The sequence below is a fragment of the Poecilia reticulata genome, chromosome 1 (assembly GCF_904066995.2).
Source record: "Poecilia reticulata chromosome 1, P_reticulata-male-v2, whole genome shotgun sequence".
In the NCBI taxonomy this organism is placed as follows: Eukaryota; Metazoa; Chordata; class Actinopteri; order Cyprinodontiformes; family Poeciliidae; genus Poecilia; species Poecilia reticulata.
The window spans coordinates 17,935,754-17,962,133 of record NC_088830.1 but is presented as its reverse complement, the minus strand read 5'-3'; the positions used below and the strand labels follow the sequence as shown (position 1 = coordinate 17,962,133).

The 26,380-nt window shown below is 35.3% G+C and overlaps 1 protein-coding gene across 3 annotated transcripts; it reads left to right on the top strand.

The window, feature by feature from the left end:
• The first annotated feature begins 787 nt into the window (after positions 1 to 787).
• LOC103461267 (polyunsaturated fatty acid lipoxygenase ALOX15B-like) lies at positions 788 to 25,333 on the top strand. 3 transcript variants are annotated; one of them, XM_081607801.1, is made up of 17 exons: positions 788 to 1,329; positions 3,888 to 3,983; positions 8,909 to 8,996; positions 15,970 to 16,146; positions 16,755 to 16,959; positions 17,078 to 17,159; positions 18,413 to 18,535; positions 18,619 to 18,722; positions 19,101 to 19,267; positions 19,377 to 19,520; positions 20,036 to 20,239; positions 20,433 to 20,519; positions 20,609 to 20,778; positions 21,542 to 21,663; positions 21,959 to 22,059; positions 24,443 to 24,613; positions 25,048 to 25,333. In XM_081607801.1, exons 4-17 carry the CDS (start codon positions 15,994 to 15,996, stop codon positions 25,225 to 25,227), a joined length of 2,013 nt encoding a protein of 670 aa, XP_081463927.1. In that variant the 5' UTR covers positions 788 to 1,329; positions 3,888 to 3,983; positions 8,909 to 8,996; positions 15,970 to 15,993; the 3' UTR covers positions 25,228 to 25,333. The 3 variants fall into 3 exon arrangements, with proteins under 3 accessions (XP_081463927.1, XP_081463931.1, XP_081463924.1); XM_081607805.1 differs by lacking the exons at positions 788 to 1,329; positions 3,888 to 3,983 and adding an exon at positions 4,533 to 4,566; XM_081607798.1 differs by lacking the exons at positions 788 to 1,329; positions 3,888 to 3,983; positions 8,909 to 8,996 and adding an exon at positions 15,674 to 15,727.
• Positions 25,334 to 26,380: the final 1,047 nt, after the last annotated feature.

Sequence of the window (26,380 nt, the reverse complement as noted above, 5' to 3'; positions counted from 1 at the left end):
TTCAACCCCAAAACTTTAAACAAGGAATTATAATTTTGTCCAAAAGCAACTTTTTTTCAGCAGTTGTTTGAAGCTTAGAAGCTTATTCTTTTTTTTTTTTTTTTATTTGCTGGGAAAGAGGTGGGGAGGCAGGGGTGGCATTTTGTTAAATTACATTGTTATTCTCTCATTAAAAAAACGCATGCCTGGAGTGTTGCTTTTATTCTTTTATGGATGTGTGAGGAATCGTTGAATCTCCTGTGGCAGCCAGAGCTTGCTCCCAAAAAGCTCCTTCTTGGAGCTGCGGTCTTCAGCTGAACTTCCACCTCACAGTGCACTTCCCCTCTCAGCTCCTCCAGACAAGCAGCAGCAGCAATTAGCAAACACTGATGGAACAATGAGCATATTACACAAACTACTTCATAGTCCGATGTGCCTAAGTGTAAGTTAAAAAGAGCAGAATGGAGTTGTTGGGATGATGTGCTGAAGGCAGAGTGTCGAAAAGAGTAGGAGCTTCTTAAAGAGACAGGTCAATTTAAAGACGTCAAATTGTGAAGTCAAATTTCTTCATACTTATGTTTGATATGTACAGCATTTTATAACAGCTGAAGTTGCCTTCAATGGAACAATCAAATGCATAACACCAGCCCTTTAAACAGAAAAATCACAACATTTGTCATCTTCTGCATATTTAAAAAACAAATTACCTTCACATACACATCTTTTTAATATTTTTCCCATGTTGCACTTCAGGCTTCAGTGTATTTTGCTTGGAATTGACATATAGACCATCATAATTTACCACTGAATTTTAAAATGGAGAGGAATTGTTTTCTAAATTTCTACAAGTAAAATTCTGATAAGTGCTGTTTTATTCTGTCCCTATCCATTGACTCAAAGGAGCTTTGTACCTGGCACCATTTTCAGTACATAAATTTGAACCTAGGGAGGTCTAGTATAAGATAAACAGAATAAAAACAAATGTTCCAGTAACATTTGATAATAGCCCATCCAAACCACTTTAATGGATATTTTTCCCATACAAACTGTGCATATTACGATACACTGAGAGGTGTGGTGTGGAAGGAAAAAGTCAGTAAACTTGGCTGTACAATAATCAAAGCCTTCAGCATAATTCACACACAGTCCAAAATGGCAGTTTTCCCATCAGTCAGTCTCTCTGCTACATCCAGCAGTTCATCTATATACTGGTTATCCCCACCTTCTCAATTTACTCTCAGCCAATCAAACTCCAGCCATCACTGCTCCCTCCATATCAGAGCTGGGTTTGAGGCGGGTGTCCTTCTTAGCAGGGTTCCAAGATGGCAGCTACAATGACACACCCACAAGGTAACAAACATTTCACAGACACACTTTAACACGCTCTAGAATTCAAACATTACAGAAGATCTTACTGCTTCTTAACACTAGACATTATTAGATAAATCAGGAAGACCTGAGATTTTCTGCACCTGAAGGATCAATATATATACATCAATACACTTGTATGGCTAGACCACAAAAAGTGTCATTGTGGTCTCATGGGCAAGGAAAATGTGTGTCCTGAATGCATTGGGAAGTTTACCAAAAAAAAAAAACACAGAATATCAGAACTAGCTCCATCATGAAAATAAGAATATGAATTCTGCTGAAATAAAGTAAATCATGATTCTTTTTTTTTCTTTCTTTTTTTTTTTTTAGAAATCCAGAGAAAATGTGTCTGTCGAGATACTCATGCCCTTGTCTGTGGGTTGTCAATGACATCTCAGATAAGGCAGTTATGGCATTGCAAGATAGATTGAGTTGTGTCAGACTCTGATTATTCTGTCATTGTTCATATTGGGGCCTTTTGTTCTTCTATAACCTAAACACAGAAAGTGCCGTGGGTTTTAAAGCAAATAAGTGTCACAATGGAAAATTTCTGAAGCCTTCACCTTAGGACTAATACCGTTAAAGTACTCAGAAATTAGTTACTCATTTATTTATTTATACAATTGACTTTGTTATATAGTTCAAAGGGCATTTTCAAAAGCATGAATATTAATGTCAGGTTCTCTTATATCACAATTTGTTGATTATGTTAAACAGGAAGACAAATAGGGCACAACTTGAATAACCTTATGTTCCTTATGTCCCTCATGTTTACTCATGTTTTAATTTTCATTATGTATTTCCCCTGCACAACTTCAGATTTTTTAAAATACAATTATTTTATTATTTTTATTATCTACCTTCCTGGAGACAAACCACCTTTTTGTCACCAAATCTTTTGATTTGGAAAAATAAGACCCCAACCAAGAGTCAAGCCCAGGACGTTCTTGCTTCAAGGCAGCAGAGCTCACAATTGTCTTACATCAATGCTTTGTTAACTTTAATACACTCACATTCAATCAATTAAGAATATGTGTTCCTATGAGGTTTGTGAGATTAAAAGTACATTAAAAAAATGACAACCTGTGAACATGTCCTACAGTTACAAGCCCAGATTTCTAAATCAAAATGTTAGAATTTTATTCTAATCTTAATCATGTTTTCATTAGATGTAAGCAAGAAATCATCATAATGTGACAGAAAAAAGGCTTGAAAACATGAGTGTGTGTGAAGCTAATCTAAATATTATGTTGTTTTTTTTTACTGAAATAATTTCACTTTTTAATAATATTAAAATTTATTGATATGACTGTGCATAGTTATGTACCTAATAGCTGGCTCTGGAAATCCTTGTGAGAATAACAATTTCCCAGTTTTTTTAACATCTTATAACTCAATATCAAAGTCAAGACTTAGACAGAAGATGAACTAACCATTTAATCAAATGATGAATTGTAAGACAAAGCTGTAGGCAAAGTGAGATTTATTCCCTCTTGTGTGTGAGTTCTGTCAAGATTAAACACTAGGGCAGCTCAATTTCTCCTAAGTAAGGCCTTCCTAAGATCTATCACTAAATAGCGGATGAGTGGAACAAATGTTGCATCTCATCTTGAATCTAACATTAACAAAAGTTAAAAAGTCAAGTTCTTCTGATGTGCCGGTTATCAAGGAGTTTACAGGTGCCCCCGCCCCATTGATGAAACATTTCTCTATATAAGTTTATGATCAGAAATCTTTGAGACCTTTTAGGTCTTTTTGATATTTGGCTCACACAGCCAAACATCAAAAATACACAGAAAAAGATCAATTGTGCTTCAATGCTATTCAAATCTTATTGCACTCCAGCATTATCATTAACATTCATGACAAAGAAATGAGTCCACTCGCAGTGTGCCGTTGCCTTAATGTAAAAACGTAACATTTAACCTTTTCTGACATTTAAAAGGTAACATGCGTGCGTTCGTCGTCAGTATTTATGAGAACCTTTTAGCAAATGAAATTTAAAAAATGTCATGCTCTGCCACCAAACCGCTCTCTGTGTTGGACAGAGCATACTAACGAGACGAAATTGTTTCTTTTTGTGCCCGTTTATTATACGTCAGTGGGATATTTTGGTAACCTACTCTCAATTGTAATGTTGGCACAAGAAACTATTTTACTGCTCTGTGGATTTTAAATTATTTTTGATATATGTTTGCTTAAAGTTTCAAAATCTGTATGAGCCTCATGCTTGTGGCCAAATATATGACAATGATAGTCCAAAGTGCTATTTGGAAAAAAACAAACAAACATATTAGTTGTTATTGCAACAAGAAGGTTGTGGGTTCCAATCCCTGTCTGTGGTATTTCTGCGAGGAGTGCGCCTGCGTAAGTTCTCTGCAGGAACTCTGGCTCACTCCCTCAGTCCAAAAGCAAGATTGCAAAGTCAATTGTGTCTCTCTTAAATTGCTTTAACTACGAGTGTGTATTCATGTGTATTCAAGACAAACAAACATGGATACACACACCATTGCCCTGTGATGAACTGATCTGTGCAGGGCTTACTCCACCTTTCGCCCAGTGACTGCTGGAGATATGCACCAGCTCTCCTGGCCCCCGACCCACATCCTCCTCTGTTTAACAAGGACAAGCAGGTATATATAATAGATTGTAGAGATCATAAAGACATTTAACCCTTTCATGTATAAATTTTGAAATTTCCATTATTCTATTTTCTATTTGATTTCTATTCAATTTTAATCATAATTTCATCCAAACTGTACACATAAAAAAAGAAGAAAAAAAAGGGGAAAAAATAAGGTTATGCCTTAGTTACTTTGATCTCAGACTGTTGAGTGGTCAGATATCCCTAAAGGTTCTTCCCCTCTGGCTGGCTGTTTTGTGACCTTACACAGGTTAACCAGTAGGGGGCAGTGCATAAAGTGACTCAGCAGAGTCCAATAAAAAAGCTGATATGCAGATGCATATCGTGTATTGTGTTAAAAGACACTTAATCATTTTTGATAGTCTGAAATTAAACCAGATTAAACATTTCCTGTGTAAGTCTGTTTGTTAATAGTCATTAACAAACATTCTATTAATATTAACAATAGTCTGTTTGAGTACTTGCATTGTCCAAATACTCTATTATACTTGCAGAGAGATGGACAGGAAGAAGGCATTGGTGCTTGTGCTTATATGATTCCTGTATCCTGTGATCATTGGGAAAGGGACAAGGTACATTCAGGATAGATCTTATTATGATTTTAGTATGAAAAATGTTTTGAAATGTATTTTCTTCAAAGTCAAAAATCCACCCATTGAGATAACTGTCTTTAAAGCGGTGGTCTCAAACTGCAGTCCTCGAGGGCCAGAGTCCTGCAGCTGTTAGACGTGTCCCATACTTGTACATGGCTAAACTGCCTCACAAGGGTTAGAAAACACTGCTCTACAGAGCTCTAGAGAGCTAACTCTAGAGAGCAGGTGGGCTAAAGCAGAGATGCATCCAAAAGGACTGACGTTTGAGACCACTACTTTAAACTATTTGCAAAAGCCCAGATGATGATAATAACATGCTTTGTAAGCTTCTGAAACCATATATATATATATATATATATATGATTTCCATGTTTGGAAGAGCAAGCTACAATAGCAATCATTATGCATGGGAGGGTAAAAGTGGTTGTGTAACAGTACAAGTGAAGGAGTACACAGGAAAAATGCAAAACATATCATCTAACTGCATATTTTTCTTTATTGTATATCAGTTTTTTTCAAACATTTCTTACCATAAAATATAAGCATTTCACAAGAACTTAAACAAACACAACCAATCAATACCATTCCTATTATACACCTCAGATACCTTATCAAAGCCGAGCAGAGTGTAATACAAGCCAACCAATCCACATGTCATTTAAAGAAAATTGCAGAATTCACCATATAACCTTTAGTTGTAGTATCAGTAATGGATCCTCTGGCATTGCCCCATCAGATCATTTGTTTTCTAAATGTTCACCATGAAATGTAATGAACCATCTTTCTGCAACAATAGTTCATTGGCTGAGACATTGTAGGAAATCTTAAACCAAAAATACTTAATAAATACATTTTAGGGAATCTGTGAATGAATTGAAAACAAAAATCAATGAACAGAAAGCAATAAAGAATGTCTTAACATCTTGAGAAAACCTACATCTTTTTGTTTTCCCAATTTTCTTCCTTAAATCTCGCTAAATAGTATTCAATACATGGTGAGAGACTGCCAATGTGTTCTTTCAGGAAGAGTGAATCCTGCAGGTCAGTGACTAAATGCAAACTGTTAGTTTTCTTTGATAAGGAAACATTTTAAGCTGAACTTAATTGCACTGTTTGTAATGTATGTGGCTTTGAATCTGTCGGCATGATGGGATTAAATGAACTTTTTTTTTTCTTTTTTTGAAAGTGCTATGATTACATATTTGCTTTAAATTGGCACTATATAAATAAACTGAACTAAGTCGAGTTGAAAAGCAATAAACTGAATAGTAAAGATACATGTGAAGAATTGTAAAGTAAAGTCTTGGTGCTGGCCAGTTTGCTCCTCTGCCGTTTTACACCTTTATAATTTGTATCTTTTCCTATCAAATGTTTTTAGGGCATTGTTGTGTTTGGAAAAAGAAAAGACAAACAAGTTTTACAGCTTCAATAGCAACTTGCAAAGCTGAAGTACAGCTGGTTAAGGGGGGCCGTTTTTGCATTTTCTCTTCTCTCATCCCCCAGAGCTCAGTCTCATCTTAATGCTATCTGGTCATGAATACAACAGGCATGAACCGGAGTTATCTGCCCCAGGACATTTCATTTTGACTTATTAGTAAACAAACCAATAAAGAAAAGCTGCACATCTGTGAGGCCATTACAAAACCAGGAACAAGCTTCTGTCTTGTGAGCCTTTGTCATGGAGTTATCTATGGAGAAATAAATCATGTTTAAATGCAACAGGTTATGATGTCAATGAAAGAGCAGGTGTATGCAGGTGGCGCAGTTCAGGTTTCTAGGTCCGGTACAGAGAGCATAGGACCAGGTGTAAGTATGCAATGGACAACAAAGCCTATTAAATCCACCATATTACACTTCAAGCCTCGAATATATTTCACAAAACATATTTAGTGCTTTGTATCATAATTGTGTTCTAAAAACAATACAAATTCTGAAGCTTTCCCCATACCTACTCCCTAATACTACATAATTTTCTTTGGTGCTTGTTGAGAATGGAAATTCCCAATCAATTAATCATAATTTGTATTGACACATGGAGCATAAAATCAGCCAACAAAATCATTCAGACTTGACTTATTTTATTCACTGTCAGCGCTGAAAGGAGACGCTTTTATCATTACATCCAAAAAGAGTTTCTAAAACAAAGTCTGTGCAGCGTCTGAGGAGAAGGAGGAGGGTAGCTGATTATATGGACTGAAGACACTTCCTGAAATCTCACCATGTCTCTGTGGCCTGATGAGATTTTGTTTTCTGAGAAATGGACCTTATCATCTAACAGAGTCAAAGCTGTTAACTCTTTACAGTGGGCCGTTTGTCTAACAACATGTAACTCTTTCTCGACCTTGGTAAAGCTTCTCAACATGCTGCATTCTGTCATGGACACATTTTTTCTCAGTCGTTAATAAGAAAAAAATATATACTATGCTCGTCTCCATGTGTAGAAGATAGAGACTTCAGAAATGTTTGCCATCCAACATGACAGAGCCTGAGCTAGTTTGAAAAGAGTAAAATTTTCCCTCCATACTTTTGAAAAAAAAGTATCCACTGCATCCAAACTAAATTCAGAGCTCCCAGTGTGTTTTTATATTTATATGCATATTATTCATAATTTCCCACCTAAGTTATTAGTAAGTATAATTGTTTTTCCAGGTGGTTTTACTACAGCCTTTTTAAACGCCACTTGGTCTAGAATATTTCTGCAATTTGACCTTAGTAGTCAAGGTTGGAGGCTGTTTTAAGGTGTGTTTATGGAATGCTTGTAAAGTAGCAACATTTACTCAGATATTGCATCAGACAAACTTTAATTTTCCCATTTATGATTCATTCTCAAATGTTTTCTTTGGAGCTCAGCTTCAAGCATTTTGCAGTGCATAGCGCTGGGTGTGTTGGCACTAAACTGTGACATTGCTTCATCGCTGTAAAGTCCTTTGTTGTGCAATGTATTAAACTCATACAACAGCTCTAAGCAGATGACACTCAGTCAGAATAATTACTTCTGGTAGTCCTGTGTCAAACGTTTTTCCCATTGCTAATCTACTGGATTTCAGAAACTGAGAACACTTTTCTTGACACCAATCTTGAAAATAAGCTCAAAAATAACTCAGAGAAAGTCATGAGTGACAAACATGACATTTGTGGCAGGCACAACTGCTAACATGTTATCATATAGGACTCAGAAGGGTCTGTGGGCAGAATGAAACTGACGTTCAACTCCTTATGTTCTGCTTGTTGAGGTCAGGCATTATAGTGACCAGCTGCGTTTTGATGAGACAACTGAAATCAGGCTCTACCAGTGTACATGATGCCTCAGGTCCCAAAACAATCTCCCAAAATATGCTTCACTCTTTTCAGAAAGTGATACACCATCTTGGATTTCACTTATTAACACCTGAGAGCTTTGTGAATAGACAGAACCTTTTGAAATGTTTGTGCTATATGACTGAAAAGGTGTCTAATGGTTGCAAAACCATGGCTCTCTTAGGCTAAAGCTTTAAACTACTATGTACCATGAATTCTCCTAATAACATCTGGCACCAGTCAAAGTGAATTTGATGCATATATCTGTAACGGTCACCGGTGTCATCGTGACAGCTAAGGGGCTAAACTGAAAACCTGTAAAAAGCGTTTTCTCATGATTCCGTCTAACTTCCAAGTCTTTTTCTCTTGTTAGGAAATTCTGCTATTTTAGAATAAAGTAGTGGATAGTCATAACTGTTAAAGCTAATTGTTGGTTGTGCCAGACTTTGGATGCTAATGCTTTATTCTATCTCAAAACAATGTCAGTATTCTGATTGATCACAGTTACCCTGTGGAACTCAAAATTACTTTTTCACATCCTAACAAAACGTTTTAAAAATAATTTGGTGACATAAATCATTTTCTGTCAGGGGTTAGAATTGTGAGCTGAACTGATTTGAGCTACCTCGTCTGCATTCTATTGGTCTTTTACCGTCACCTGACCTGATTGTTGTCAGGTGACAGTGGGTCAGAAGGATTTTGTCACCCAAACCATTCGGTGTCTGAATCCTTCCAACTTTACACTAATGCTGCAATATCATTAAACACAACAACTTAAATATATATCGCTGTTATAGTTTATTTTTGTGATGTGTGTTTCATTATAAAACTAAATTAGCTGCATTTATAGAATTTATTTTTAGAGAAGCACCACTCATTACACAGTTACTGCATTTTCTTCAATATAGCATCTGTCCTCTTGCTGATGGTTAAGGGATAAAGCATGAAATATCATTTAAGCTGCGTGCAAAAGTGTGTGCAATCCATTTCACTTTGTCTAAAATGTTTTCCTCTACTCATCCAGGCTATTTGAGCTGTTTCTTTGACGGCAGCCTTTGTGGTTGGATCAGGAACAAAGATGGAAATCTGGGAGACGATGCCTGATCCAAAAGGTAATCAAGGAGCAAAGTTAACCCCCTTTGACATCCATGCTTTTTTTAGAAGTCAACATACACATGCGCGTGCGCGCACATACACGTGGTTTAAAAGAAAATCAGTTATTTTCTGCTTAATTACAGGTCAAAATAAACATCAGTCCAGGGAAGTAATTTGTCCTTTGCCAATCAGTGTTTTGCTTTACAAAGAAATTCAAATGAGAAGTGGATTACATGGTCCATCTCTGAAGCCAGAGGCTTCATTAACTGAGAATCTGACTTAGTTTTTATTTGGGTTTAGACAAGAAAATAATATGCTAAAATATGCTGGCAGGGCACTGGTGCCCTGGTCTTGTTTAAATTACCTTATTTACATTTGGATTCTACAACTTTTTTTTCTTTTTATTCCATTTATTTGTTTATGTTTTCTGACTGCAGTTTGAGGACTTTCACCTTGTTTTAGTTGTGTAAATAAATATTTTTAGCAAAAACCCCTCAATTAAAACTCCTCATACAAATTGAGGAGTTTTAATTACTCCTCAATTTGTATGAGGAGTAATTTAAAAATTTACATTTTCATTTTAACAAATTACAATGTTAAACAACATTTTAATTTGCAACATATTTGCAGTTCAGTTTCAGTCTGGATGCTTTATTTGTGTCCAACTTCAAATACAATACTTTACGATTGGTGTAGTATCCTTTTGAGGAGCTTGCCCTGGGCACACATGCCTGCAAGAGCAATGCGTTTGACTTAGAGGGAGCTCATCAACGATGCAGAGAGGCACTTGCGACTTACCGAAACCTAGTGGAACCTCAGTAATTAACAACCGCCATAAAATGCTCTGCCACATAAGCAAAAATACGTACATCAGCATTAATCAGCAACTGCCCAGAAGCTCTTTTACATTAAAAATTTAAACCTGACGCATGCATTAATAAAATTAATCTCTAAGCTAACTGAAGCGCTTGACTTCAGATCCACGTGTGAAACTGTTATAAATTTTCTGAGTCGGTCAAGATCCACTTTTATTTCTTCAGTATTATGGCAGTTTCACACGTCTCAAACATTTTATTCACTTACTAAAACAAATGTGTGTTGATTATAAGAACACTTGAGTGGTATTATCTCAGCATTCTTTTCTGTTCCCGTTTCTTAAATTTAAATAAAAATTTTGAATTCTTGAATCCTTCAGTGGAAAAATAGTTGAGTTATTGTTTTCACATAACATTTATTTGACAAAAAAAGAGAAGGTAACCTTGGTACTATATAAAAGCACACGTCTTTCACTGCTTGTAATTCAGATCAAGTAACACTATTTCAAATACCCAGGTCTTTGATTTTTCAGCACTAAAATGATGTTCTGCTTGTGTAACATCACATAGTTCTTTAAGTTTCCAGGATGGTTTTGACCTGTTTAGACTCTATTGTCATAACAGCCATACTAAAACATACTAGTATTTCTTGAGAAGTGAAGATTTCCACAGGTGATACTCAGCTTCTGTAGATGTGTCACTTCATTTGATGATGCAAGAGTTGGTAATATGTGTAACAGTATTGAGTAATTGCTCTGCTCTGTTGAAAGGTCAAGATGCCATTGATAGGAATTAATGGATTTCAAAAGCATTGAAGGAGCTTCTACTGCTTTGAAACAGCTTGTGCAGCAACATGTTGTCACTGGAAAAAAGAAAAGGTGACAGAAAAAGATACATTCTGTTTGCAAGCACTTTGAGAATATGGCATAGAAACTAACAAGCTGTTTTACAATTTCTTTATTGAATCTGGACTGCACAAAATTTAAAATCTAATATGTACTTTGACATAAATGTGACAGCTTCAGTGTATTAACTTGATAGAGCTATGACATCAAAGTTAATTTCTAGAAGATTATCTCAGGTACTGACAATCAAAGATATTCATCCAGTTCCATTTGCCTAATCCCAGAGAAAAGGTAATTATATCAGTCTGATTAAAGAAACTATCATTCTTACTTTGGTTAAAAGATAAACCAAACACAAAACTATTCAACAAGGCAGAGCACTCAGGACATATCCAGTCTCTAAGTATGTGTGTGGATTTCTTAAGTTTCTTCAGAATTGAAATGGGAAAACACCAGTCACCCTCTGTCTGAATAGCAATGAAATTCTTTGTTTTTCTTTTCTTTTCTTTTTTTCCTTTTTTATCTTGTAGTGTTTGTTGAGTGGACTTATAGAAGTCTTACAATGCTCAGGGGAAAATATTGTTAAGCTGGCAGGAGAAAATTAATTGATTTCCTTTTTTCATTACTGAGAGAAAAGCAGATGAGAGCGCCGTAGAAAAAAGGAACTAAATTGAATAAAGCCAGTGTGGCACAAATAGCTTTAACACTCGGGACCAAGTGCATTAAAGTCTGCAAAATAGCATAATTAAGCAAAACATTTTATTGCTAGTTGAACAAATATGCATATTGGTCTTATATTTCCCAACACCGTTGGGTAAAATGTAAACAAAAGCTTTTTGCAACAAATGTTTTTATGGGAACTAGGTGATCCCAAGATGCAAGTTTTGGCAGCAGTTTTTCTTACTGTGAGCATAGGAGATTTTTTTAAACTTCCCTTACCTTTATTTTGATCATTTGTGGCAGCAAAATAAATTTGGGTCATTGTCTACTCTCCATGTGTTGGCAGGTTTGAGTGATCGGCTATGTTATTGTATTCATTTCTTACGACGACTTTTTCTTTTCTTGCTTTTCCTGTTTTGAAGGATGGTTAGCTGAAATGTGTTTCTATTGTCACCTTTACATATTTTGTCAAAAGAAGAAGTACAAATAAGACGTTCCTAGACACTGGTCAATTTACGAGAGTAAACTTTAGATTGAAGAAAAGGCTTTACATATAATTTAATAAACAGCTGAAGACTTTACTAAAACTGTATTCAGTGTACACTCACTGTAAAAACGAATCAAATTAAACACTGAGTTTGTCAAAATCTTCTTTGTCAGATTATGCCACTGAAATAAAAGACTCATTTATTTAAGGACTTTTACACATTTACCACAGTTTTCAAGTAGTTTGAAGGGATTTTCATTAACTGCTCTGATTTACACCGCCATGTTTTAGCCACAAATTTGATATGTGAAACCCTCAAATACATAAATATACATTTTTAAGGCATCAAATTGCAAAGTCAAGTTTCTTTAAGTTATGTTTGATACATTGAGCATTTTTATAACAACTGTAGGTAACATAGTTTCTTGGTTGTGCTACAAAATGGTGCTATGTGACTGGAAAACACACAATATCATAAAAATGCATATTTTGTTAAAGCATAGGCACAATTCTTACCTTTAATAAGATTTTTATTTGTCTATCCTTAAACAATCACAGTAATAAATGTAGATTTTTTTTGATGAATTACAAGTTCTGTTGAAAATTTTATGTACCTACAGTTTGGAGCTTTGACACAGACTGTTTTTGATTCGTCAAATGTATTTTATTATTTGTTGAGATACACCTTTATAAGTAACTTATTCATCTTGAGGCTCTCTGCATCCACACCTTTCTGGCCATATCTCCAAAAGGACAAAATTACCTCCTGAATTTATTTTCTTATGTATATCTCATGGAATTACAAACCAAAATATAATAAAACAATAGATAAGTGGAAAATTATTCACCAATGTTTTAGTAAAGTAATATGAACAGGGATTTTCGCTTTCATAATTAATAATACTTGATGGCAAATAAGATGATGATGTTTTGATTTTTATGAAAAATTTGACATTTCAGTGACGCAGCTCAATCAAAAATGCAGAAGATAATAATAAAAAATATCTAATTTGATTTAAATTTCAGTATACTGCAGAAAAGGCTCTAACATTTTTGCAAAGAAATGTATCCACTTACTGTGAGCTGCAACCTCGACCTCACTGTCAAAATTTTTACATTTACCCTTTACTGGCATTTAAAGGGAAAGTATGAGTGCTCATTATTTTATGCTCCTTCACCCCACAGCTCTCTGTGTTTGAGGTTCATGCCAGTAAAGAAAATAGATCTTTTTGTTCCTGTTTGCAACATGAAACAGCAAAAATAATAATAACAATAATAATTCTTATCCCAGCTTCTACACATTTATAGCAACTCATATTGTTTTTGAAAGGTTCTTTCATTATTTTATTAGTTTTTCTTTCTCAAAGTGAAAAATAATGTTTGCTCTACAACATGTTAAACATTAGCACAGGACAATGAGTTATTTATTTGAGGTCGATAAATGTTTTTTCATGGAGAGCTTTAAAAAGTTTGAACCTTTCTATTTTTATATAAATGAGACTTTTAAAAGACAGACACCAACAGACAAGATAAGAAAAAAAAAGTCAAATCGATTCGATCGGCTCTTATCTGTCTTGTAGGAAAGCTTTTGTTTCTGCCCATTTACATCACAGTCAAAGATAAAAGGAGACCAGATTTTCTAAATGTTTTATTTAAAGTCACTCCTTCAAACTGGCTTTCTGACTCATCTTAGAAAAAGCAGACAAGACAATTAAGCATTTGTGCTTAGTACTAAAGTATAAAGTGTAGCTGTAGTGTGCTTTGATTTGTCCTTTAGCATTCCTTCTCATTATCTTACCGAGAATCACTAAGCTATTTACATAAAGGTTTTTGTTGCTACAGCTTTCAAAGCCAGAGTTTTGAGTCAAAGGCATTTCCCTTTTGATTCAAGTGAAACCTAGAACATTAATGGTTTAATTACAATTAGCTAAATTGCTTTAAAAAGTTAAAGAACTTGATAATCTAGTTGTAGTAAGAGGCATGTTCAGCAGTCTAAAATCAGACTTTAGGTTGACCGTTCACTTTTACAACCCAAAAGTTTTAACTTACATTTGTAATTTGTTTTAGTGAAATCAAGACATTTTGATCTTCTTATCCATTTGTAATGACTACATATTGGATTTTTTGTGCTTGAGGCAAATCTGAGACATTTAAATTTTGAAATTAGTTGACACCAAGTTGAAGGATGGCACCATATTAAAGTTAATAGTCAAAACCAAATTTAAAATAAATTGTATTTGATTGCTTTCTTTGGTATTAAGTTATTGTAAAGTGTGAGAACACTAATATTATTTGAAAACTTAAGTTTGTTTCACCAATATAACAAAATCAAAAACTTGGTTGAGCATTAAATCACAGTACACCAACAGCTGAGACCATAATGTTTTTTTTTTATTATTATTATTTCTTGACCAAAAAAGAGTCCTAATTTGTGTAGGATATTGTTCAATCAAAAAATGTTGTTAATGTTGCAACTTTTAAATCAGTTGGTTACAGATTTTTTTTCTCATCATCACTTAATTACATCCATCTGCTGCCACTTAACAGACTTCCTCCATCAGTGTTATTTTTGCTCAACTACTGTGGGATGTTAAGTTGTTTTTATTTGCAGAGGTTTAGGTCACCTTTTAGAATTTGAATTTATATAAGCACAGAAACGCTGCATTTAAACGCTGCATTTAAATCATAAGCACAACCAGGTTGCACTCTGAAAAATATTGCCACAGCCATTAAATATGCAGAGCAAAAACTTCAGACTTTGCTCCCCCTACTTTATGTTCAATGCACTTACAGTATGTTAGACAAAGTGTTTCTATTAGCCCTAAATGGCTTCAACATGACTTTTAAAAAACTTTTTTTAAACATTCTGATCTTTTGAGTTGTTTTATTTATTGCTTTGTCTGCATTGTGTGATTGAAAGTTTCAAATTTTTTGCATTGTAATTTGTTTATTGTAATGACAATAAACAATCGAAGACTGATAGAATGATATTTTAATTCATGACACTGATATGTTTTTAAATCAATACTGATGCTACATGTGTGTTGTGTGTATTACTTATTTCTTCCACTGCCATAAGATTTTGATCCAGAGCTAAATATGCAATAAGAAACCAAATGAAACCAACATCTGTTTCATCTAATAGTATATTGAATTTGCATGTTGTTTCTATTTGCTGAAATCAATGGATTGAAGAACATTCAGTTTGTATGTGCTTTAACAGTGCTGAACAACACAGGTGGTCAGTCAACAATTCAGCTGGACAGAGTAAAAATGTGTGTCAGAGGCTTGTGGTATGTTAAGCAGTTTTTCAGTTATTTTATCACAGGTATTTGCGCAACAAAGCGAGAGTTACTCCATTTGTACCAGAAAATTGAGTTATGTAACCTGGAAGTTTAGTTTTACACTGCAGACTAGTTTTATTTTTTGTTCAGCAGTTTTTATGGTTTTTAGATTAAATAGCATCCAAAACCATATCTAAACATTATAGGTCAAGAACAGGTTACATTTAATAATTTGTCACCTCTGTACTTTGCCAAATATGACACATAACTGTCAGATATTGCATTACGGGTATTGCGTTAAACATCAACCTATTTCCTAAATGATGAAATAGTTTGTTATTATTGCCAAAAGATCAGCACCAGATAATATAAGCCAAATTTACATATTATCTTTTTACAAGACCACCCTACTACTTGTAGTCTTGCTAAATCATTTTTGTATGCAAACCCAACGTATTCAAACATGAAAAAGTCCCCACATCTTATTAAGAAGGGGGAAAATGCCAAAGATGAGAGGTGGGAGGTTACATTCCACGTAGTTTCATCACCAGTTTTGTATTCAACACTCCCATTGAAAACGTATGTATATAAAGAGATCTGTGGTGCTAAGTTGCATCAACACAGCAGGTCTTCAGTGAAACTTTGTGATCAGCAGAGGTAAGACAAATATATTTAAAAGTTGCTGAAAAACAGAAACAAATAAAAATCTTCTATTTGTAGTTGTTATATCAAATGGTATTTGTCTGTTTCATGTTTCATTGTGATCCAGTAGCATTCATCACTTTGTCTGTAAAAGGTTTTGTTGGTTATCAGGACGATCCTTTTGAATTTTATTGTAATGAAATAGAACAACCAACCAATCAGTGTTGATGATTGTTTTTCCCTCTCTTGGCATCAAGGTGGATCAATTTTCAACAGCAAAAATGTTGAATTATGAAGTAACTGTGTACACCGCCAATCGCACTGCTGCCACCACTTTGAACAATGTCTTCATTAAGCTGGTTGGCACAAATGGGGAAGGTGAACGCAAGAGGCTGTTCAACTTGAGAGGAGCTTCAGCATTTGTCAGAGGAGCTGTAAGTCTGAGAGATTGAGCTTCAAATTCAAACTGAGAACAACTTTAGGTCAAGAATTACAAAATCACTGTCACTTATTTCACAACAGGGTATGTGTTAATGCCATAAAGTGACAGCATTGCTTTATACATCCCAGAGAAGTACAATGCAGGGACTTGAAAAAGTATTTAAGGTCACTGAATTTTTTTCACATTTTCTCATGCTACAACCACAAACAATATGTTTAACTGGGATTTTATGTGACAGACCAACACAAAGTAATGCATAATTGGGAAGTGGACAGAATAGGATATATAATTATAAAAGTGTTTTAAAAACAAAATGAGAAAAAAGTGAGTCATGAATTTGCCCTGTAAAGTCAAAACAACCTCCATTTTCTTTAACTACAGCTGGTATTATTTTAGCGTACGTCTCTGCCAGCTTTGTATGTACAGGCTGATATTTCTGTTATTTGCAAAATGTATTTGAGCTAGATACTCTATCGTAGATGAGTATTCATTGACCTAAACCATTCTGTTGCTGCTGTGGCTTACTGTTGTTAACCTCTTACTATATGTATGCACTTGAAGTCTTTCCATGTTTTCAATTAGTTGTTTTCATTGTGTTAGGTGGCGTCTTTTACAGTTTCCTCCCCCACATCCCTTGGAAAGCTGGTGCTGGTGGAGCTTGACAAACAGCCTCTTTTGCTGTTCCCTGAAGATTCTTGGTTCCCAGCCAAAGTGGAAGTCAAATCCCCAAATGGAGACATTTACAACTTTCCTGTCTACCGCTGGATCACTGACAGCAAGGTGCACCGCTTCAGAGAGGGAACAGGTGTGTCAAACAGCCGTACATTCGGTTAAAAGCTTGGATCTGTTAAATTAGAGGAAAACGGGAGATAATTAATACCAACACATCATCACATAATTTTTTTCTCTCTCTCTTTTCCCAGCCCTGAAAGGGTTCGAAGATAGTCATCAACTTGGCAGGTACAGCAGGGAACAGGAGCTCAAGCAGCGTCAGAAAGACTATTGGTGAGAAATCAGAGTGGCAAAAACGCAAAAACCCCTTTTCCCTGTTTGAGTTTATATTCATGAGTGCATGTTAATAACTTGTAATTAAATCTACTTCAATTCAATATAACACTGAAACTTGTTATATTATAAACCTAAAATTTATAGACAGACAGGGCTGTCTCGAGCAATCACAAATTGATCACAGATTTTTTTTTCAAATGTTCTTAATGTACTTAAAAGAATATTTAGTGCATTTCCTCCATAAGCACTGAGGTGGACAAATACACTTCTTTAATGAATATGATTGCAATAATACCAAACATGACAAATATTATCCAGAATGTTCTACAGAAAAAACTATAGAAACTATAAAAGGTACCTCTCCAAAAAACTGTCTGAGGTACTCGTACACAATTACTCCCAGGTAAGATAAGAGTGTTTTATCTGTCATGGTGAAATATTAACGCTCACAAAATAGATTTTAAGTGGAATTAAAAGAAGGAAAATAATATAAAGTACATTGAATATAATGCAACAATGTAACACAGCTAGGACTTTTCCTATGACATGCTATTCAAAAGAGAAATATTTTGCTGTTTTCACAGGACAGATGTAACAGGCAGATCATGTCTTCATTTCTAATGTTTCTGTTGCTTGTGCTTTGATCAATTTACATGTTTTTATAGATGTTTAGTGACACTTCAGTAGTGAATAACTACCTTCAATACTATATCTACATAGTCAGAGCAGAAGAGATCCATTCCACTCTGTGTCCACATTGCAAATAAATCACACATTTGTAAAGCTGAGTAACGCAATTAGCAATGCCCAGCAGTCGCCATGGCAGCACTTGTTGCTCTTGACTCTCCACCAGTCGGACAGAGGCGAGCAAGAGGTTGGGAGGGATGAAGGCTGTGCTTTTGCACCAGAAGTGACAAAGTTGTACCAAGCCATGCTGCTGCAACCAATAGGACAATTCAAATGTCTAAGAACCGTTTGACCGAAGATATCAGTAGAGACAATTTTAAGCAAAATAATGGAGAATTCAAAGAATTGAAGAAAGAATAGAAGTCCAGATAGTTTATTTAGATAGTTTATCAGCAAAAAAATTGTTGATTTGGGTGTGAGTTTTACTTTAATTACCGTTTTGATGAAATTCTAATTTACTAAGTTGCAAGTGTATGTGCTGATGTGTTTTGTTTTGAAAAACAAAATAATTTTTTCCATCTGTACTACAATAAAACAGCATAGATATTCTATTTTTTTCTCAGCTGGGATGTCTATGTGGAAGGAATTCCTCACTGCATTAAAGCAGACGGCCCATTGTCTCTACCTGCTGAAGTCAGATTCTCCTTTACCAAGCAGACTGAATTTCTTTTCACAGCAAGCACAGGGTAAACTCCTAATAGTCTGAAACATATATGCCTTTAACTTGAGATTTTGATGTCACATTAACTTTTTGTTTTTTCTTAACTAGACTGGCAGAGCTGAAACTGAAAGGACTGGCTGATAATAAAACAAATTGGATGAACATTGATGATATCGACAGAGTTTTTTGCTGCAAAAAGACTGATATATCTGGTATTGACAACTTGCACTAAAGTTAATCCTACTACGGCATAAAACCTGCTAAGGCCGGGTGTGGGTTCAATATCTGATGTGATTGTTTAATTTGTATTTTGTATCCAAACGTTCCTTGTAAAAGAACACAGTGCCACTTTTGTATTGTGGTGATTTGGATAAATATGTAAAATAATTCTACTTGACACAATGTATTCACAGTGTATTTTAGACTGTTTTATGCTTCAACAGCATGAAAAAGTTAAAAATGTTCTCATGGTCTGCAAAAAATTCAGCTTGCTCTTCCACCATTTTTGAAGACTGTATTTATCATTTCATTTTTATTTTTATTGCATTTTAGTTGAAGATCTGTTTTTTTCTTTGCTTTGTTTTTTACAGACTATGTCCAACAACACTGGAAGGAAGATGCATTTTTTGGTTACCAGTTTCTAAATGGGATTAATCCCATGCTGATTCGCCGCTGCACCGTTCTGCCCGACAACCTTCCTGTTACTGACAGCATGGTTTTCCCTGACGGTTGTTGCAGCTTGGCAGAAGAAATTAAGGTGATTATCTGTACAAAAAAATTATAGCTATTTCTAAGTAGATTTGAGGTTCTTACATTTTTACATAACATTGATATTAACATGATTTTTTTCTTAAAATGTTGAACAGAAAGGCAGCATATTCCTTTGTGACTACAAGCGAATGGATGGAGTGAAAGCAAACACCATCAATGACGAGAAGCAGTACCTGATGGCTCCACTTGTCTTGCTCCACAAAACTCCACATGATAAACTCATGCCAATTGCTATTCAGGTGAGATTAGCACTCATATAATTAAAGTACACGAATTATTAAGCATTCGATTAAATGTATATTTTGTATAAGACAAAAGATTAAAGGTTGTCAGGAACCAGACAGTCGGACATAATATAAACTTGGGGAAAACATTTAACGGAAAGAACCAGGTGCTAAAAGACCAAGCAACCATTGATTAGGTTGAGTTTGGAACCCAAAACATGCATGTCAATGTCTAACATTACAGAGATTCAAGATAAAAGTATTCATTCCAAGTTTCCATTTTCAAATCAAGTTCATAAGACAAATATTTTTTATGATAATTGCCGCAATTAGGCGGAAGTGTGGAGAAATTGTTCTGTTTAGTCTGATTTCAGATTATCAGTGTGGATTAAGTTCAAACTCTTCACTGAGGTTCTCAAGAAAAAATGTGTCAGCAGAAAAAATACAAAACAACTTCAGAAACTTTGTTTATCTGTATGATTGACCTGTAATCAAATAAATGCCTACAGTTTATTTAAACTTTGATGCAGCTGAAGCAGAAACCAGCAGAGGACAATCCAATCTTCTTGCCATCTGATCCTGAGTACGACTGGCTGATGGCAAAGATTTTTGTCAGAAGTGCAGATTTCAGTGAGCACCAGCTCAACGTTCACCTGCTGCGCACTCACCTGCTGGCTGAGGTCTTCGCAGTGTCACTGTTGCGCAACGTGCCCATGGTGCATCCTCTCCACAAGGTAACTGAAGCTGCAGGTTCCACTGTGTTTATGCTGGTACTGACAGATTCCCATGATGATGCAACATGTAAAAACTTGATCTTTTAGTCTATTAATTTTACTGATTCTTAAGTTTTGACTATGTATTATTGTAATTCAGAATACCTTGTTTTTTGCAAACTGTTATAACCAACATTGTTTTCTCTTTTTTCAGCTTCTCATACCTCACACTCGCTACACTCTGCAGATCAACTTCTTAGCTCGGAAAAGACTCATATCTGAGGAGGGTGTTTTCACCAAAGTAAAAAAAAACTTTACTCAGAAGGACGTTGTTATGTTTAATTTTGAATTACAGTGTTAGTCTATAACTTTGATTTGACCTTTCTCTAGTTTTCAGCTTCTGGAGGAGAGGGCATGATCACAATTCTGAGGAGATCGCTGTCCTCAGTAACATACAGCTCCCTCTGTGTGCCTGAAGACATTGCTGAGCGTGGACTGAAGGACGTACCAAACTTCTACTACAGAGACGATGCACTCAGAGTGTGGGACACTATCAACAAGTATGAAAGGCTACTTCCATTTTGCATCTTACATTATGCTACTTTATCTGTTAATGACAAATCATCAAATGGTTTACTGTGCAAAACTTCCACACTTCTACTTATTAGGATTATGTATAAATGTGTTAGGAACTAGTAATTATAGTAGTAATTATTTTTTTCTGCCTTTTGTCTGAGCTGCTTTTCAGACTGCCTTCTTTCCATACTTTGCTGTTTATACTAACCAAGGCCTTCCATGTTGTCTTACAAAACAATGGTATACATGTACAAACATGATTGTTCTGTACAATCATGTTTGTACAATTTCAACGATTATACTGTGAACCAGCAAAAACAAAAAAAAAATTAAAAGTAAATAAACAAACTTCTCCAGCCACTACATAAGGGCAGAGCTATATCTGAGGCTAAATAAAGCTTTGTTAAAAATTTCAAGAAAGATTTTAGGATTTTAGTGGATTTCAGTTTTTTATTTTTCTTCAATCCTGTCACATGTTGAATTTAAACCAGCCCAAATATAAATCAGTTAACTTCCTCTGGTAATTGTCTTGACTGTTGTCCTGTATTATTTATGGTCATTTTGCTCATACAAATAATTTGTGGTATTAAGAACATATGGGTGATATTTAAAATATTGGAAATGTAAAAGATTAAAAAAGAAAAAAGGCATAATAAATTCAATAATATTCCTGAAAAAAAAGCACACTTCACTCCTACTGGCTATGTATTTAAAGTGTTTTACAAAATATTTCTGTGTGTCTGAAAGTTTTGTGCGGGGTATCCTGAGCTACTACTACAAGACTGATGCTGAAGTTCAGCAAGACTCCGAACTTCAAAAGTGGATTTTGGACATTTTTGAACATGGATTCCTTTCCCAGCCTCGTTCAGGTATACATTAAAGAAAATAATATGGCTTGATAAACATATTTGTATAATGGTAGCATGTGGCTTGCAAAGTGGTACTGCTGGCCTGCCACCAAGGATGTCCTGGGTCCCAACCCAGAACATTGCACGTTCTCTCCATGTATGAATGGATCTTCTCTGGGTTCACCAGCTGCCTCCTAAAAGTCAATTGACTATCAGGTTATTTAGTCTCTCTAAATTACAATCGGTGGGGTGGGATGGACAGTTAAGAATTGATCAAACACTGAATTTTTAAATGTTTATTTTTTCTAATTCTCAGGAATCCCACAGAAACTTACCACAGTGGATGAGCTCATCAAGTTTGTCACCATGGTGATCTTCACCGGCTCAGCCCAGCATGCTGCTGTGAACAGTGGACAGGTAAGGGTTTGGGATGAGCAATGCTAAGATTCAGATATGATTTGTATTATTTGCATATGAATTGATGCTTTCTGTGTTATTTCAGAGTAAGTGAATACATAGTCATCAACTGCTACTGTAAATGATGCTACAAATGCTGGAACATAATTCAAATTCACCAAACATGGTCTTCAGATCACATAGCTTTTTTTAATACAGAGTTTACAGCATAGATAAAACAGTATCAAAAATTGTAATCCTGTAAACACTCAATTTGTATTGAATTATGAATTAAGTTTATGGCTTAATTGATCTTCTGCCAGGCTCCTATAGTGAGTCAATAAATGCAGGAGTAAAAACACCTTTCATGATCCTTCACGCATGTGGATCTGATAAGATATACTTCCTGTGGTATGTGGGGATATTTATGTCCATATTATTATTTTTTAATTGTCAATATAAATGTGTCTCAGGTCAATACCAAGGAGCACCTTCTACCTTGACTCTATTAATAATAGCTTTAAAGGTTGTAAAACCCCACCCCCGACAAAAAAAAAAAAACAACCAAACAAACACTATTTTAAACCATCTAAAGCAGTGTTTCTCAACCTTTTTTGGGCCAGCCCCCCCCTTCCCCTCCCCCCCTAGCCTTTATCCAGGTCCCTCACCACCCCCCACCAAAGAATTTGTAGTAATATTACTATCACAATTGTAGATGTTTTGATTTTTATGCTTGTTTCTGTATTTATCATCAAAAATAATTTCCCAGAGAATAAAAAAGCCATGGGAATAAAAAATATTTTTACAGGCGTCTATGAAAAATGCAATGAACATTCAAGTTAAAATTGGTAGGCCTAATAGTAGCCAATCAGAGTGGGAAAAATATTCTTATGTGCCATTTTCTAGTTGTAAAATAAATGAGCAGATAAAAAATGTACAGCAATGCCAGTTTAAACTTTGATCTATTTGCAAAACGACTGAGCTCTGCAACTTTGCCCACATGGCATTTATTGTGCAAACCAGAGCTTTCAGTTGAAAAACAAAAGTTCCAGGTCCTTTTAATGCCATACAAATATGGAAAATATATTTGACAGAAACATGGATAATATATTTATATAGATTTATATATTGATTTATTGATTAATAGTTTTACTGGACAGAAATGACAAAGAACAAATCTGGTTCTTAATCAAATCCTAATGAGTCAAATTGAAAGTGTCATGGAGTCATCAGTCTCATGACATTAACACTGACATGAAAAAAATAATACTGAAGAAATTAATATATCAAATCTAGCCAAAACATAAGTGATAAGTTCCTTATTGTTATTGCCTGTAAAATATATTTCTTCTTAGTACTAGATGTGGTCTCAACAAATCTAGTTCGTCGCTCCGTTTTATGTCCCGCTCCTCCTGTTTCAGAGTTTTACACAATGTCCGTGTCGTTGTTTTTTTTTTGTTTTTTTCTTAACCCCCTAAGATGCAGGGCGTATCGATGGGGAAAAGGCAGACTGACATAAACCTTTAAAAACAGGAAGCAATTTCGGTATTCTGAATATTGAAATTTTAAAGTGCTGTGGTACTGTTGATCTATCACCCCCGTTTCATACCGGACCAGCACCGGTGTTAACGCTATAAAATGAACACTCTATCGTGGTATCACTCATCAAGGGATTTTTTATTTAAATTGGTTGATTTTTCAGAGGGTTACAAAGTGAGGGTATCGTGATTTGAATAATATGCATGTCTATAAGAGCGATTTTCTGTTGTCCTTCCATGGAAGCGGGCAGCCTTCAAACAGAAATAAAACACTTTTTAATATAAGTTGCTGCTTTGTCATGATCACAGAACTGCCAAAACATATGTACAAAAATACCAGACAAAGTGAATCCAGCAATGTCATCAGCCGGTGTGACGCTGAACTGATGCGGTGAAGCTACCAGGAGCAGGAAAACGGAGCTGTGCCAAAAGCTACAAACACTGAAGAGAAGAAGAGCTGCCATCGATACAGTTGCAGCCAAGCATATTGGTAAAACAATGCCGTTTTACCAAGTTTCTCAAAGTCTAAACTGGCATTGTTGTGCATATAAGGTGTAAAGTTTACCTTCAACCAAACACTCCCCAAGGAATCCCAGCGACCCCTTTTGTAAAAATTTCCACCAGCGCCCCCCGCCGTCCTCTGAAACCCCCCTGGGGGGCGGTACCGCCCACATTGAGAACCGCTAATATAAAGGTTCAAGCAATCATGGCGTGAATCCAGTCAGCAAACTGTCTAAAGCTATCAGTCAGACAACTACAAGTATAATTACAACCACTGTGCTTTAAAGTTAATAGAGCTGTATTTTGAAATTCCACAAGAAAAAGAAATCAATAATAAAACTATAATACTCATTTCTATACTGCAGTTTGACTTTGGTAGCTGGATGCCAAACACTCCAATCTCCCTGCAACTGCCACCTCCTACCAAAAAAGGGGAAGCGACTGAAGAAACGATGCTGAAAACACTGCCGGACGTCAACACCACAGTTCAGGGCATGGCCACCCTGTGGCTGCTCAGCCAGCAGTCCAGTGACTTTGTGAGTGTTCACACTTCAGTGTGTTTTTAAAAAACATATGGTCAAGCTATATCAATAACATCTGAACAGGTTAATTTCAATAAAGTAGAAAATGATTTAAAAGTGAGTCCATTTGATGATAAATTTCCTTTTGGGTTTTCTGTAGCTTCAATCCATTCACAAAATGAGCAGAAATAAATGGTTGAAATGGATCACTCTGGGTGTAATTTACTTTTATAATATATCAGGGTAATTTTTTGTAGTGAAAGACCTAATGATTTAGGTTTTTCACGGTTTTCGGTTTTCTTGAGATGAACCTGTACATAAATAAGGTAAAATGTTACTATGCAACTCCATAACTTCTTCATGGCTCTATATGTTTACACGAGTAGTCCACATGTTTCAAACATTTGCATGTTGGTGGCAGGAAAACTAAGTGTCATTGATTTTATCAGGCACCTCTTGGCCAGTACCCCGAGGACCACTTCAGTGAGGAGACTCCACGGCAGATGATAGCGAACTTTCAAAAGGAGCTGGCGGCGTTGAGTGCAGCAATCAAAGAGAGAAACAAGACTCTGGAGGTGCCGTACACATACTTGGATCCAGAGGAGGTAGAAAACAGTGTGGCTATTTAGGGAAGTAAGAGAAGTTTCCTCTCAGTTTTCTTAGTTGATAATAATCCCACACTGATGTGCTTCATGTTATTTTAGGTGTATTATTGGAACTTTTTATGAATATTTTTGGGGGAGCAGAAAATAATTATCAGGACCTGATAATTATTTTCAATTTTATTTCAGTTTTGGTTTAATGTATAATGCAGATTTGAATGCAATGTTGTTATTTGGGATGCATTCAGAGAAATATGGAGTCAGAGGATTGAGTGTACCGACCCTATAAAGTTTTTTTCTCTCTTATACGTATGGTAATGGAATAACATTCTGCACCAAAGAGAATATCTAACATTGTGTTTTGGAGACATGTTTTGCATAAGAGATATTTTTGCAACAGAAAACAATTCTTCAGGGTTTATGGTCAAGTACTAAGATGAAAGAATCTACATTTTAGAACGTCAATTTCTCAAATTTGTTGCTTAAAAATATCTGTGTAAGAATCTATGGCAAAGTGCAAATAAAAATGCTTTTAAGCAGAAAACAATTATTGTGCATTTCACTTACACGTTTGCTTACGCTTTTGTAGCCAAACAAACAAAATCAAGAAGAATGAATGTAGAAGTCAAGCTGATGAAATTATTTACTGTGTTTAGAGAAGAGCCAGCCAAGGACAGATAGCTGGGCTTTAAGCATTTGTGCTTAGTACTAAAGTATAAAGTGTAGCTGTAGTGTGCTTTGATTTGTCCTTTAGCATTCCTTCTCATTATCTTACCGAGAATCACTAAGCTATTTACATAAAGGTTTTTGTTGCTACAGCTTTCACAGTCAGAGTTTTGAGTCGAAGGCATTTCCCTTTTGATTCAAGTGAAACCTAGAACATTAATTATTTAATTACAATTAGCTAAATTGCTTTAAAAAGTTAAAGAACTTGATAAGCTAGTTGTAGAAAGAGGCATGTTCAGCAGTCTAAAATCAGACTTTAGGTTGCCCGTTCACTTTTACAACCAAAACGTAACTTATATTTATAATTTGTTTTAGTAAAATCAAGACATTTTTGATCTTCTTATCCATTTGTAATGACTACATATTGGATTTTTTGTACTTGAGACAAATCTGAGACATTTAAATTTTGGAATTAGTTGACACAAAGTTGAAGGATGGCACCATATTAAAGTTA